This window comes from Melospiza georgiana, chromosome 23 (genome assembly GCF_028018845.1).
Source record: "Melospiza georgiana isolate bMelGeo1 chromosome 23, bMelGeo1.pri, whole genome shotgun sequence".
NCBI lineage: Eukaryota > Metazoa > Chordata > Aves > Passeriformes > Passerellidae > Melospiza > Melospiza georgiana.
In genome coordinates this window covers 7,571,003-7,585,142 of record NC_080452.1, presented here as the reverse complement: position 1 = coordinate 7,585,142, position 14,140 = coordinate 7,571,003, and the positions used below count along the sequence as shown (strand labels likewise).

Sequence of the window (14,140 nt, the reverse complement as noted above, 5' to 3'; positions counted from 1 at the left end):
GGGGTTTTTTTCTGTTTTGAAGTGAGTTCTTTCCACTATTAAAGACAGTTTTTTCCCCTTTTAAAGTGGGTTTTTTCCCCCTATTAAAGAGGTTTTTTACCCCAATAAAACGGGGGTTTTTCCCCTATTAAAGACAGTTTTTTTCCCTTTTAAAGCGGGTTTTTCCCCCCTATTAAAGATGTTTTTTTCCCCAATAAAATGGGGGGTTTTCCCCTATTAAAGACAGTTTTTTTCCCTTTTAAAGTGGGTTTTCCCCCCTATTAAAAACAGGGTTTTTTCCCTAATAAAGTGGGGTTTTTCCCTGTTAAACAATTTTTTTCTATTACAAGGTTTTTTTCAATATTAAAGATTTTTTTTCCTTGTTGAAGAGGGGGTTTTTAATATTTTAATGGGTTTTCTTTCCCCATTTTAGGAGGGAATTTTTCCCCTAATACAGACAAATTTTCCCCATTAATGAGGGTTTCCCCACCTATTTCAGAGGGGTGTTTTCCCATATTAAAGAGGGGCATTTTTTGCCTATTAAAGGGCTTTTTTTAATATTAAAGAGGGTTTTTCCCTTATTAAACAAATTTTCTACCTATTAAACAGTGGTTTTCTCCACTCTTACTGAGGATTTCTTCAGCTATTTTAGAGGGGGCTTTTTGCCTATTTTAGAGGGGATTTTCCCATATGAAAGAGAGATTTTCCCCTATTAAAGGGAGGTTTTCCCTTTTAAAGACTTCCCTCTATTTTAGATGGGGTTTTTCCCATATGAAAGAGGGTTTTTTTCCTCTTTCAAGGGAGGGAGATAAAGATATTTTTCTCCATTAAAGAAGAGGGGATTTTCCCCCTTTTACAGGAGATTTCCCCCCTGTTTTAGAGGGTTTTTTTCCCCATATGTAAGAGACGTTTTCCCCATTAAAGAGTGGTTTTCTGCCTACTAAAGAGGCATTTTTTCTTATTACAGAAAGTTGGTTTTTTTCCCTATTAAGGAGGAGTTTTCCCTTTTAAAGTTTTTTCCCTATTAAAGAGCTTTTCCCATTCTCGCAGAGGATTTTAACTCCAACTCTGCACAAGCCCTTCTCCCTTTTTAGCCCTCGCCATCCTCACCCCACAAACCCCAGAGCATTTCTGGCTTCCAGCACCTGTGGGATCGCAGCTGGAAATTTGGGATGTTTTGTTTTTTTGGAGATTCCCTGTAGCTCTCCCAGGGCTTTCATCCAGGAGATTCCTCCCATTCCCGGTGTCCATTGGAAGGGTTGAGCGGGAATTTGAGCTGTGCATGATTCTGCATGGAGCCTTCTGCTGGCTTTGCCCTCCTCGCTATTCCCAAAACGTGGGAGCAGGGAAAGAACTTTTCCAGCACCAGGGACAGCTCCTCCCCCTTCTCCTCCTCCTCCTCCTCCTCCTCCTGCTTCCATGGAAAATCCGATCCCGGATATCCCAGCTCCGCCCTGCATCGCCACAACACAATTCCAACTCTCCCAAACTTGGAAAATTCTGATTTCCCCACACCCAACACACATTTCCCACATTCCAATCAGCCTTTTCCCAGCTCAGGAAAGCGGGAATTTCCAAGCAGGGAGTGCAGCCAGCCCCAAACTCATCCCAAAAAAAGCTTTTTTGGGAGCAGCAGCAGCTCCCAGGCTCTCAGCAGGTCCTGCTTTGCCTCTGCACATTCCAAGCAGGAACAATTTCCCAGGGAAGTTTTTCTCGAGGGATCCAAGTGCAGGATTCGATTTCCTGCCTCGTGGATGTTCCTTTTCCTTGGATTTTGCTGCAGCTATGTCTCTTCCCGATATTATTTTGCTTTTCCTCCCCCCCATTCCTGAACAGATGCCAATTTTTTCTCATTTCTGTCTTTTACTCTTCCCCCTCAAAAAAAGAGGAATAACAGATGGGTCAGGTTTACGTGGTGGGGACTTGAAAATGCACTTAAAAATAAGAATCCTGAAAATTGACATAAAAAATCCTGGAAATGAACATAAAATCCCCAACAATCCACATAAAAACCCTCAGAATCGGGACCACCCTCCCCTCCAGCTCCTTCTCCATCCAGTGTTTGTCTCAGCCAACAGAATCCAGATTTTCTTTGTGGATCAGGATCACCTCAAGTCCTTTTCTGCTTCCAGAGGGTCCTGCTGAACTCTGGAATCACAGCCTGATCTCTTCATCCTCCCAGCACAGAATCATTCCTTTCATTTCTTGCCTCACTGGAATTATTTGTGATTTCAGGGATAATCCCCAATTATCCAGAGCCCATCCCTCCATTTTCCCCTTTCCAAAAGGAGAAATGAAACTTTGGAGAGTCGGGATGGGGAGCTGGAGGTCGGGAATTGCTGCCTCATCTTCCTCCCCATTCCAGGCTCCAGGAGGGGACTCAGGGCATGGAAAATTCCCTCTCCCACCCCAGTCCTGCTCCAGAGCTGGATCTGCCTCTCCTCAGGCTCCAGAGGATGTTTCTCTTCCCAAAAAATCCTTGGAAATGCTCCCTGACTTTCCCCATCTCCACTGGCTGACCCAGATCAGGTGGATTTTTATGGAATTTGTCCTGAATTGCAGGAAAATTCTCCTGGTGCTGACAGGGAATGAAAAGTTCATTTTGCAGGGAAAAGCTGACACAGGGTCAGGAGGAACCAGAGCAGGTGATGAAATCGAAGTGAAGTGCAGCGATTTTCCCTCAGGAAAGGCTTCACCTTTCCTAAGCCAGGCCTTGGATGACAGGAGAGGAAATTTGGGAAAAAGAGGAGATTTAAAAAGAGTTTTTATTTATGCTCCAAGAGAGAAAAAAATCCAAAACTGGATTTTTGATTTTCCATCTTTATGGGAAAAACTTCATCAGGGAGCATAAAGAAATTGCGTTTAGACTCAAAGGGAAAATCCTGACTTTTCTCTGTCCATAAATGGGAATTTGAGGAGAAAAATCCCATTTTTCATTTTAGAAACAGAAGAAATTGCTGAGGCCTCTCTTTCTGCTCCATCACCTCCTTCTCTTCTCCAATTTCTTCTCTTTCCATGTCAGATTTTCAGCACTTTGCAGCCATGGACTCTCAATTTCTTTCTCTTGGTAAAAACCGGGAGAATTAAAAATAAATCTCTGCCAATGTCCTCAGCCCAATCATCAAAAATCATAAAAAATTCATCCCAGTTTCTCCAAGCCTCATTATTTTGCAGACACACCCCAGGGAAAGCTGTTGCCACAGCCCAACAACACATTAAAAGCGCCTTTAAATAATTAAAAGGCAGCACAGATTGGGATTGTTTCATGCATTTTGAAAAAAAAGGAGCCACTTTTAATGAATTATCCTACTCTGAGCAGGATTTGTGTCTTTTCCTTAGAGCTTCCCTTAAAAAAATCCTGGTTTTCTTTTAGGATTCTCCCTCTCCGGGATTTTTCCCCCTAATCTGAGCTTCAAACAGGTTTTGTGAAAGGTTTGGACTCTTTATTTTATTTTGTTTTTATGGCTCACTCCCAGCTGGGGAGGCAGCGAAGAGCTCAGCATCTCTCATTAGTGAAATTATTAATTGCTGCATCTTCAATCCATCATCTTCCCCCCATCCTTCCCTGAGAGGGAATAATGGATCTTGGAGACGGAAAAAGCCTTGAAAGGGAGGCAATTAAAGAGCTGAGTGCTCGTTTGGCGCTTTCCAGGAAGATGGGCTCGGCTGAAATGGAATAAAGAGCTGGGAATTGCTGCTGGTGGTTTTTAATCCGAATTTCCCGGGTGATTTCTTCCCCGCCCTTGGAGCAATTTCCTGATGCTGCCCCATCTGGGATGGGGAATTGGCTGCTCTCTTTTGGAAAAGAGGGGTTTTCCCTCATCCCACAAATTTCAGGTGCTTCCTGAAATTCTGGCCCTAAACTTTCTGTCCAAGCCCTGGGAATGCAGGAGAACAATTCCAGCTCCTCCACAATGTTGTGCCTGGAGCACCTCGGTGTTTTTAGGAGAATGGATGGGATTTCCAGGCTTTCCAAAGGTCTGGGAATGCCAGCCTGGGTCTCCTGTCTCCCTTTGGGATCTTTGTCACTCCTGGTGGCAGTGAGAGGGGACCCTGGGAAGGGGCTGTTGGATCCCGAAAATCCCTTTTCTTTGGGGGATATTGGATCCTTGAAATCCCCCTTGATCCCCCTGATCCCTGAGATCCCTGAGATCCCTGAAATCCCTTTTCTTTGGGGGATATCAGATCCCTGGGATCCCTGAAATCCCCCTTGATTCCTGAGATCCATGTGATCCCTGAGATCCCATTTCTTTTGGGGATATTGGATCCCTGAAATCCTCATTGATCCCTCTGATCCCTGAAATCCCTTTTCTTTGGGGGATATCAGCTCCATGGGATGTCTGAAATCCTCCTTGATCCCTGAGATCCCTCTGATCCCTGAAATCCCTTTTCTTTAGGGGATATTGGATCCCTGGGATCCCTGAAATCCCTGAAATCCCCCTTGACTTCTCTCATCCCTGAGATCCCTGGGATCCCTTTTCTCTGGGGGATATCAGATCCATGGGATCCCTGAAATCCCCCTTGATCCCTGTGATCCCTGAAATCCCTTTTCTTCGGGGGATATCGGATCCCTGGGATCCCTGAAATCCCCCTTGATTCCTGAGATCCATGTGATCCCTGAGACCCCATTTCTTTTGGGGATATTGGATCCCTGAAATCCTCATTGATCCCTCTGATCCCTGAAATCCTTTTTCTTTGAGGGATATCAGATCCATGGGATGTCTGAAATCCTCCTCGATCCCTGAGATCCCTCTGATCCCTGAAATCCCTTTTCTTCAGAGGATATTGGATCCCTGAAATCCCTTTTCTTTAGGGGATATTGGATCCCTGGGATCCCTGAAATCCCCCTTGACTTCTCTCATCCCTGAGATCCCTGGGATCCCTTTTCTCTGGGGGATATCAGATCCATGGGATCCACGAAATCCTCCTTGACCTGTGAGGGCTCTGTGATCTCTCTGATCCCCAAGATCCCCCCCGATCTCATTAGGGGATGGATTCCAAAGACCAGCGAACGCCCCCGATCTCCCCCTCCCCAAATCCGAGCTCTCCTCCCGCACCCATTTCAGATTTAAACCCAGACGAGGCCCCAGCTCCTCATCCCGGGGCGGTTTAGGATCAAACCCCACCCCTCCCTCTCCATGGGAGCCGCGCTCCCACCCTGCCCTCCGCGAGTTTTCCAGCTCACCCCATCCCACTCTTCACCTGTCCCCGCTCCTGCCAGGCTGATTTCCATCCCTCCATCCCCTCGCGGGTCTCTCTCGGATCCATCCCCCGTTATCCTGATGGGAAGTGACGGCTCCGCTGGCGGGGCTCGCTTCCCCCAGAGCCAGGGAAGTGGGGCAGGGAGGGCAAACCCCGCCTGGAGCCGCTGGCAGCTCATCCCGCTGCTCCAGGAGGGGCAGAATCCCGGAGGATTTGGTTGCGTGAGGGATGCTCTGAGATTCATCCCGGATAATCTCTTCCCATCTAAAATCTGGAGGAGCATTAAAAACTGAATTTCTGCTTCCCCCGTGGAAGCTGGAAAGCCGTGCCAGGTTTTCCACCGGCTCCCGCCTTCCCCCAATTCACTTTGTGCCTTTTGAGGTCTCGTTTTCCTCCGAGGGGAGCCGGGATTCCCGTGGGAATGCCGAGCCTGCATTAGCTGAGTGTTCCCGGCCTCCGGCGCTGCTCCATCCCGTTAATGGGGACATTAACCCGGCGACACCAATCTCTTAACCCCAAAAACCCTCCAGCAATCCGCGGAGATGGATGGAGACAAATCCCAGCGCAGGAAAAGCTTTTAGCGGCCTTCAGACCCGCGGAACAAACCCAGAAAGGCAAAACGCAAAAATCCCTTTTTGGTTTTGGGGTATTTTTTTTTTTTGGCTCACCACGAACACGCGAGGGCAAAGCCGAGCCTTTGGATGTGTCCCCTCCCTGTCACCTCCCCCTGGCCGGGGCAGGGACGGGCTGTGCACGGGGGGCTTCGGATTGGGGTGCATGAGATTGGGGGATGCTGTGGGGTCAGCGCCGAGAGGGGTTTTGGGGTGGCTGTGGCTGCTCCTGGGGCCGGACGGGGGTTTTGGGGTGGCTGTGGCTGCTCCTGGGGCCGGATGGGGGTTTTGGGGTGACTGTGGCTGCTCCTACGGCTGGATGGGGGTTTTGGGGTGACTGTGGCTGCTCTTGGTGGCCGGGCTGGTGCTTTTAAGGAGCTGGGAGTGCTCTGGGGGTACCCCTGGGTATGGATGGGGTTTTAGGGTAACTGTGGCTGCTCCTGGGGCACTTTCGAGGAACCAGGAATGCTCTGGAGACATCCCTGAGGTTGGCCTGGAGTTTTAGGGGGACTGTGAGGACCCAGGAGTTCTCTGGGGGCACCCCTGGAGCTGGGCTGGAGTTTTTGAGCACCTGGGGCTGCTCTGGGGTCACCCCTGACCCGGGCTGGTGCTTTCAGCTGTGCTCAAACTCTAATTTTGCATCTCAGATGGACTGAGCCAGCTCCTGCCCCTCTCAGCCTTTGGATGCTGAGTTTCAGGGCTTGGCTCTCCTTGGGGATGGGCTGGGTGTGGAAGAAAAGCCTGGCTTGCTCCTAGGACTGGTTTTAAAGTGCTTCCCTAGAGCTGTTGTGGTTTGAGGGAGATATTTATAAAATCCGGCTTCCTTCGCCCGTCAGAGGAATTTGGAATCCCGTGGCCTGCAGAAATAATGATGTTAAATATAATTTAACCTGAGTGTGCCGGGGTGAGTCCCCTCGGAGCCACCTTTGGTATTTGGAGCTGAATTGCGGCTGTGTTTTCTGCTGCAAGGTTCCAGCCCCACCCAGCGCTCCCCTCCCTCCCTGTGGGACCCTCACCCCACTCAGGGTGGGTTAAAGGACACACTTCCCCCTTTCCTTGGAGCACATTCCCGCTTTTCCTTGGGATCACAGCCCGGGTGAGACAATTAACAAAGAAATCGCTCTCAGTTATCCCCCCTGGACGGCTCGGGGTGTTCCAAATCCTCATTTCAATGTGAATTGGGAGGGGCAGCACTGCCCGAGCTCCAACCCTCCCTCCCCCGCCAGTTAAACCTCCCTCGATGCCGGAGCTGCTCCTTCTCCAGGCTGGAAAAATCTGGGAAGCTGCAGGCTGAGCTGGCAGCTCCAAAAAAGCTGCAGGTGTAGTGCAGGGCCAGCCGGATTAATGGGATTAATGGGATTAGTGCGTTTTCCTCGAGCTAAATCCCATTTCCTGGAATGCCGCGGGACAATGGGGTGAGGACAAACCTGAGGGTTCCCTCAGCTGTGCTGGTTTATCCCAGGAGGGTGATGGGCAGAGGACAAGCAGCTTGTTCAGGCCTGGCACTGGGACTGGCATCAAACTGGGGGAGCAGGAGCAGCCCCAGCACCTCTCTGGAATGGGCTCAGGGGGACAGAGGAAGGAAAAGGGGCTCGGCCTGGCATTCCCAGTGGGATTTGCTCCTGAACCTCTCCCAGATCCTGGGATGGGCTCAGGCCACCCTTACACGGGGACAAGGGTAGGAAAAGGAGTCCAGCCCTGTGTTCCCAGTGGGATTTGCTCCAGTCCCTGGGATGGGCTCAGGCCGTCCCTGAATGGGGACAGGGGTAGGAAAAGTGACTCAGCCTGGCATTCCCAGTGGGATTTGCTCCTGCACCTCTCCCAGCCCCTGGGATCAGCCCAGGCCATCCCTGCATGGGGCCAGTGGCAGGGAAAAGAGTCCGGCCGTGTGTTCCTGGTGGGATTTGCTCCTGCGCCTCTCCCAGCTCCTGGGATGGGCTCAGGACAACTTTGCATGGGGACAGGGGCAGGGAAAGGTGTCCAGCCGTGTGTTCCTGGCGGGATTTGCTCCGTGCTGTGCTGCCCCGGGGAGGGCAGTGCCCAGGAGACACCACCTCAGGTACAAAGCCGGTGTTTCCCTCTCCCAGAGGCAACTGGGCCGCCTCCAACCACAGTGGAGGAAACCAGTGCAGAAACCAGTCCTGAAACCACTCCTGAAACCAGCCCTACAACCAGTCCTACAACCACCCCAACCACCACCGACACCACAACCACAACAACCACCACCACAACAACCACAACCACCACCAGCACCGCCGCCAGCACCGCCGCCAGCACCAGCGCCGCTGCCGAGAGGGCTCCGGCAGCCACCACCAGGCACGAGTTGGGTACTGAGCTTTCCTTCTCCTCTAACCCCTCTCTAACCCTACTGGGACCCTTCCCCACCTCCATTCCTTGGGATAGTGGGAAAATTGGAGCCATCCCACGGCTCTGAGATGGGAATCTGGGGGTGTGAGTTGGAATTTGGAGAGTTCTGTGAAGCCTCAGTGCGCAAGTGAGAATTTGGAGGTTCTGTAGAATCTCAGTGTATCAGTGGGAATTTGGAGGTTCTGCGGAATCTGGGTGTACAAGTGGAAATCTGGAGGGTTCTTTGGGATCTGGAATCAAGCTGGAATTTGGAGGGTTCTATAGAATTCGGGTGTACAAGTTGGAATTTGGAGAGTTTTGTAAAACCTGGGAGTATAAATTGGAATTTGGAAGTTCTGCAGAATCTGGGTGTGCAAGTTGAAATCTGGAGGGTTCTGTAGAATCTGGAAGTACCAGTGGGAATTTGGAGGGGGTTCTTTGGAATCTGGAATCAAGCTGGAATTTGGAGGGTTGTGAAATCTGGGTGTTCAAGTGGGAATTTGGAGGATTCAGCAGAATCTGAGTGTATAAGTGAGAATTTGGATAGTTCTGTAGAAGCTGGGAATACAAGTGGAAATCTGGAGTGTTCTTTGGAATCTGGAATCAATCTGGAATGTGGAGGGTTCTGTAGAATCTGGGTGTACCAGTGGGAATTTGGAGGGTTCTGTGACACCAAGGAACAACCCAGCCCCTCTGGGGGTGTGGTGATGCCGGATGCAGTTTGGGAAGAGGTGGAAAACCCTACAAACTCCCCCCCCCCCCAAAGTGTGATGTGGCGTTTAGAGCTGTTACAAACGGGTTCTGGTGCTCCTGCAGGAGATGTCGGCTCGCATTTAGCACCTCAGCTGCTAGCAAGGAGACCTGTCAGGATTTATCCGAGTCCTTGGGTTTATCCCGCTGCTCCCTGCGCTGCCGGAGCCCCCCGGGAACGCCGGGGAAGGGTGGGAGTTCCAGCACCATCCCCATGCCAGGCGTTTCCCAGATCTTCTCGTACCATCAGGGAATCAAACTCAGCTCTGGTGGGGAAATCTTCCCTCCTCGATGTGTTTGAGGGATAAATCTGGAAGGATTTATCTGGGGTTGAAACGCCAGGAGAACGGAATTGATGGTTTATAAATAATTAGGGTTGCTCAAAAAAGAAATCGAGCTAAAAAGGGAACGAAATCTGCATTAAAAACTTGGATGGGGTTTGGAGCAGCCTGGGATAGTGGAAAATGTGGATTGGGGGTGGAATGAGGAGAGTTTTAGGGTCCCTTCCTGCTCAAATGAGTCTGGGATGATTCTATGACTGAGCTCAAAGCCATTTCTCTATATTTTTGCATAAAATCAGTTTTAAATGCTTTAAAGCCACCAAAAGTTTCTGCAGGGGGGATCTGCAGAGAGCAGAGCAGGGAAAGAGGACAGGAGGAAATGAGGAACCTCCGGGTTCCCCATCCAACCCAGTTTGGGATTTAAGGGATTCCAGGTCACCCCAGAGTGCCAGGTCCTTGCAGTGCCCTAAAGACCCCAAAATTGGCTTTTTCCAAGGGATTGTGGCGTTTAATCCCAGATTTATGGCATCAAAACATTGAAACACCTCGAGGAAAAAATGACAATAAAACCCCAAGGTGTCACTTCTCTGCTGTCCCTTAAAACCCCACTGAAGTGTGGGATTGGCTCCCACTTCTGTAGGAACGGGACTCATCCCGAGCAACGTCGAGATCCCTCAACTTCAACCTCACACACGAGTGACCTCATTGTCCCACCGGGGCCAGGGTGAAGTGACAATTCCCTGCCACTCCCAGCACTGGATCCGTGCTCATCCATGCAGGAATTCTGAGACGAGGTTTCCCTGCTGGCCCAGATCCTCAGGGATGTGCCCCGGAAGAATTCCAGGATGAGCCGAGTGCCGCTGGGTTTAAACACCCCCAAAATTCCCTAAAAATATTGAGAATCTTGGAAAGAATTGATCCAGCCTTCGGCTGAGGTTTGTTCATGCTTAGGCTGAGACCAAAGTGTTCGCTTCAGGTTTATGTAATGATTTTGAAAGGATTTTTTGAGGTTTTTGTGAGGTTTTAGTAAGGATTTTGTGACATTTTGTAAGGATTTTGTAAGAATTTTGTAGGTTTTTGTAAAGTTTTTTAAAGTTTTTCAAGGGTTTTTGAGGCTTCTGTAAGGTATTCGTGAGGATTTTGTAAGATTTTTAAAGGTTTTTATGATGCTTATGTGTTTTCATGAGGTTTCATAATGTTATTATAACGTCTTTTTAATGGATTTTGTTAGGATTTGTGAGGTTTTTGTAAGGATTTTGTGACATTTTTTGTAAGGTGTTTGGAGGGCTTTTGAAGCTTATTATGAAGGTTTTATGATGCTTATGTCTTTTTATGACATTTTATAAGGTTTTGGTACAGTTTTTTAATTGTTTGGAGATTTTACAAGGTTTTGGTACCCTTTTTATGTTTTTTGAGGTTTTGTAAGGCTTTTGTACCATTTTGTTATATTTTTTTGAGGTTTTGTGAGGTTTTTACCAAGTTTTGTAGGGTTTCTGTCAGGTTTTCAAGATTTTTCACCAGCTTTGACCTCTGAGCTGGGCCTAACCCCACTAAAGACTAACTCATGTTCTAACCTGTCCCCCAGCCGCCAATGGATCGTCCATATGGGACATCAGAGCCATGGCAAACAGTAACTGGGCAAACATCACCTGGAGCCACAATTTCTCGGCAGGAACTGACTTTGTGGTTAAGTATATCACCAGTAAGCATCAGATCGCGTGGGGACTCTACGGGGTGGCTCTGCCCTTAGAGATCCTGCCAGCTCCCGCCCTTTCCTTGGATTTAATTCCATGATTCCATGGCCAGCTTGGAAAAAAAAAAAAAAAAAAACCAGAGGGGAAAACATGGTGGTTGTGGCGGTTGGGGTAGATCAGAGGTGGTTCGCCAGGGGTTCCCTCTCCGTGCGCCGACGGCCGTGGGGGTTTGATGATCTTTGGGAATGTCGATGTCAATGGGAAGAGGTGGAAAACAGAGAGGAAAATGAAATTTGCGGGAATTTGGAAGATGGGATTCCTGAACCTGGAGTTGGCAGAATCCTCTAAGATCCCAAACCTCCTCCTCGGTGTTCCTCAGCGTTGTACGGCTCCGTCCTGGGCTGGAAGCAGAGCCGGGGTCTCTGGGTTTGGTGCCGGTTTAGGGAGTGGTTTTTGTCTTGTTGGTTGGTTTGGGGTTTCTGGAGAGGCAGTGCTGGCTGCTGCTCATCCCTGAGTTTATTTCCCAGCCCTCGCATCCGCTGCTGTGGCGGTCCAGAATCCCTGAAATTGTAATTCCAGGCAGGAATCCCCTCCTGCCATTCCAGCTTCCTTTAGGAGATGACCTTGAATTGTCCTTGAAACAATTCCCTGCACAAAGCAGTGCCTGATTTCCAAAATTCCCATATTTCAGGATATGCATGAACTTGCCAGGCCCTAAATCTCAAATATCCCAGCTCCCAAACCACCCCTATTTTTTCCCGGTCACTGGGAAGCACAAGGAGCAAGCCCAGGTGCTGAATCCATGCAGCAGCATCAATCCCTTGGGATTCCCTCTCCAGGATTTGGCTGAGGGAGGAAATCTTTAAGATTTCAGCCCCTTCTGGACAACTGTGGTGGCATTTAAAGGAACAAAACTTCAAAGCCACAATTCTCAGTGGGTAATGACCCCAGCAGCTCCTTTTCCCCAGAGTAATGACCCCAAACCAGCAGTTCCTTGTCCCCAGGGCAGTGACCCCAAACCAGCAGTTCCTTGGCTCAGTACTGACCCCAAACCAGGAGCTCCTTGGCTTTGGTATCAACCTCAAAACCAGAAGTTTCTTGACTCAGTATTGACTCCAAACCAGCAGCTCCTTGTCCCTGAGGCAGTGACCCGAAACCAGCAGCTCCTTCACTCACAGTACCGACCCCAAACCAGCAGTTCCTTGGCTCAGTACCGACCCCAAAGAGCAGCTCCCTGCCCCGGGAGCCGTGTCACTCCTGGCCAGCCCACAGGCCCAGCCCCGCACCTGGGCCGCATTGTCCCCGGTGTCCCCGCGGGGTGTCCGGGCGGAGTTTGATGTGCGGTTTCTGTTCCCCAGGTAACAAGACAGAGAAATCAATACCCGTTAAGGCTCAGGGCCCGTCCTCGGTGCAGCTGGCGGATCTGACGCCGGGGATGATGTACAAGCTGTGGGTGTTCCCCATATGGTCCCACCCCAGCGAGCACTCGTACATTACCTTTACCACCAGCTCAGGTGAGACAGGCGTCGGCTGCGTGTCCCCAGAGTGTCCCCGGCGTGTCCCCAGCATGGCCCCGGCATGGCCCCACCATCCCCATGGTGATGGCTGCATGGAAATCCCTCATCCCACCTCCCTCAACTCAGGGATTGCTTGGCATTGCATGGAGGATGAGAATCCCAGGAAGGGACTGAGATCCGTTTGGATGGATGGAGATCCCTTGTGATGAGGATCCTTCGATTTGGGATCTTTTGGATGGGGATCCTTTGAATGGGGATCCCTCATGATGGGGATCCGTTGGGATGGGGAATCTCTTGGATTGGGATCCTTTTGGAAGGGGATCCTTTGGATGGGGATTCCTTTGGATGGGGATCCTTTGAATGGGGATTCCTTTGGATGGGGATCCTTTGGATGGGGATCCTTTGGATGGGGAGTCCTTGGAATGAAGGAAAGGAAGGAGAGCACGTTCATGTTGTCACAGCCTCTGCTTGCGGCCCCTTGGTGCCCGTTGGGACTCTGGGGGACAATGAGGTGTCACTGACGGGACGCAGGATTGGGAATGGGAATGTGGTGTTGGCACAAGATTATCCCTAGGGGTTTCCATACTCCCAGGATATTTCCTCTGGCATTTTGTGTAGAGTTTTCCAGGCTTTGTTTCTGTGCGGTTTCCACATTTTCCTGGTTGTGGATTCGCCCATTTCCCGCCCGGTTCCAGATGCTCCCTCCTTTGTCCCACAGGGGCTTTGTGCATTTGTAAAACTCCGCCGTTCCCTCCTGACGATTCCCAGTAAATCCAAATTCCCTAAATCCCTTCATATCCACCCGGGGCTTTTCCTAAGGGATCTGTGCACAGCTCCTGTCAATTCCACTCTGCTGGAATTCCACAGAGCAGGAAATACTGGAGCAGCCTCCCTGACAGTGCTGTAGGTAGAGGTGGGGATTTCCAAGGAAGTAAAACGGCTTTGCTCAGCTCCAGATGTGGGATGGGAAACTCTGGCAATTTTCAGGCCCTGCCGGGAATGGCAAAAGGAAAATGGGAATCTCAAAGAGACAGAGCTGTGGGAACTGGGGAGCAGAGCTCCCCACACCCCCTGTGTGCAGCTGAAATTGTCAGGAAATCTGGAATACCAGCGGGCAATTCCCTGGCAGGGACAGATGGTGGCTGCTGGTGTTCCATGGAATTAACATTGGAAAAGCCTCTGCCATCATCGAGTCCCACCATTCCCTGGCACTGCCAAGGCCGCCATGTCCCCAGGTGACACATCCAGGTGGTTCTGGAGTGTCCAGGGCCACCCTCAACTCCAGGACTGAGCAAATCCATGGCACAGCAGCCCCTGGAATATTCTGATCCCATCAGAGCTGATTTTGGACCCAGATCCCTCCCAGCACAGCTCCAGTTTTGAGTTAAATCTCCAATTTTGTTTCTCTTTCCGGATCTTTCCCTGAGTCCGAAATGTCCATTAGCTCCTGCCCTCCCATGGGAGTTATCCCTGTGGATAACAATTTTATCCCTCCGAATAACCATTTTATCCCTCTGGAAAACAAATCCCAACCTGGACCCGCCTCTTTTCCTTCCTCCCCTGCTTTCCCCCCCATTTGGGATCTGTGGGGTGATGGAGGCAACAGCAAGTGGCCGGGCATCATTAAAAAACAGCAAAAAAAGCACAATATCCTTGGCCGGTTCCTGCTGGGAAGACTCTGCATATATTTTCCATAATTGAGAGGTTCCTACTGATATTTTCATGGAGAATAAGGGATGGAGCCACCTTTATCCCCAGGA

General features: G+C 50.1%; 1 protein-coding gene across 11 annotated transcripts in view; it reads left to right on the top strand.

Annotated features, from left to right (window-relative positions):
• NFASC (neurofascin) overlaps positions 1-14,140 on the top strand; it is a 57,411-nt gene that overhangs the window by 32,711 nt on the left and 10,560 nt on the right. For 6 of the 11 annotated variants that reach the window (XM_058039942.1, XM_058039938.1, XM_058039945.1 and 3 more), the window contains 3 exons: positions 7,880-8,119; positions 10,755-10,871; positions 12,222-12,377. The exons of 2 other annotated variants lie outside the window; for them this stretch is intronic. In XM_058039942.1, coding sequence (XP_057895925.1) covers positions 7,880-8,119; positions 10,755-10,871; positions 12,222-12,377 — 513 coding nt within the window. Of the gene's footprint in view, positions 1-7,879; positions 8,120-10,754; positions 10,872-12,221; positions 12,378-14,140 lie in introns of those variants that run through there. 3 more of the 11 variants (XM_058039947.1, XM_058039943.1, XM_058039946.1) reach the window with 2 other exon arrangements.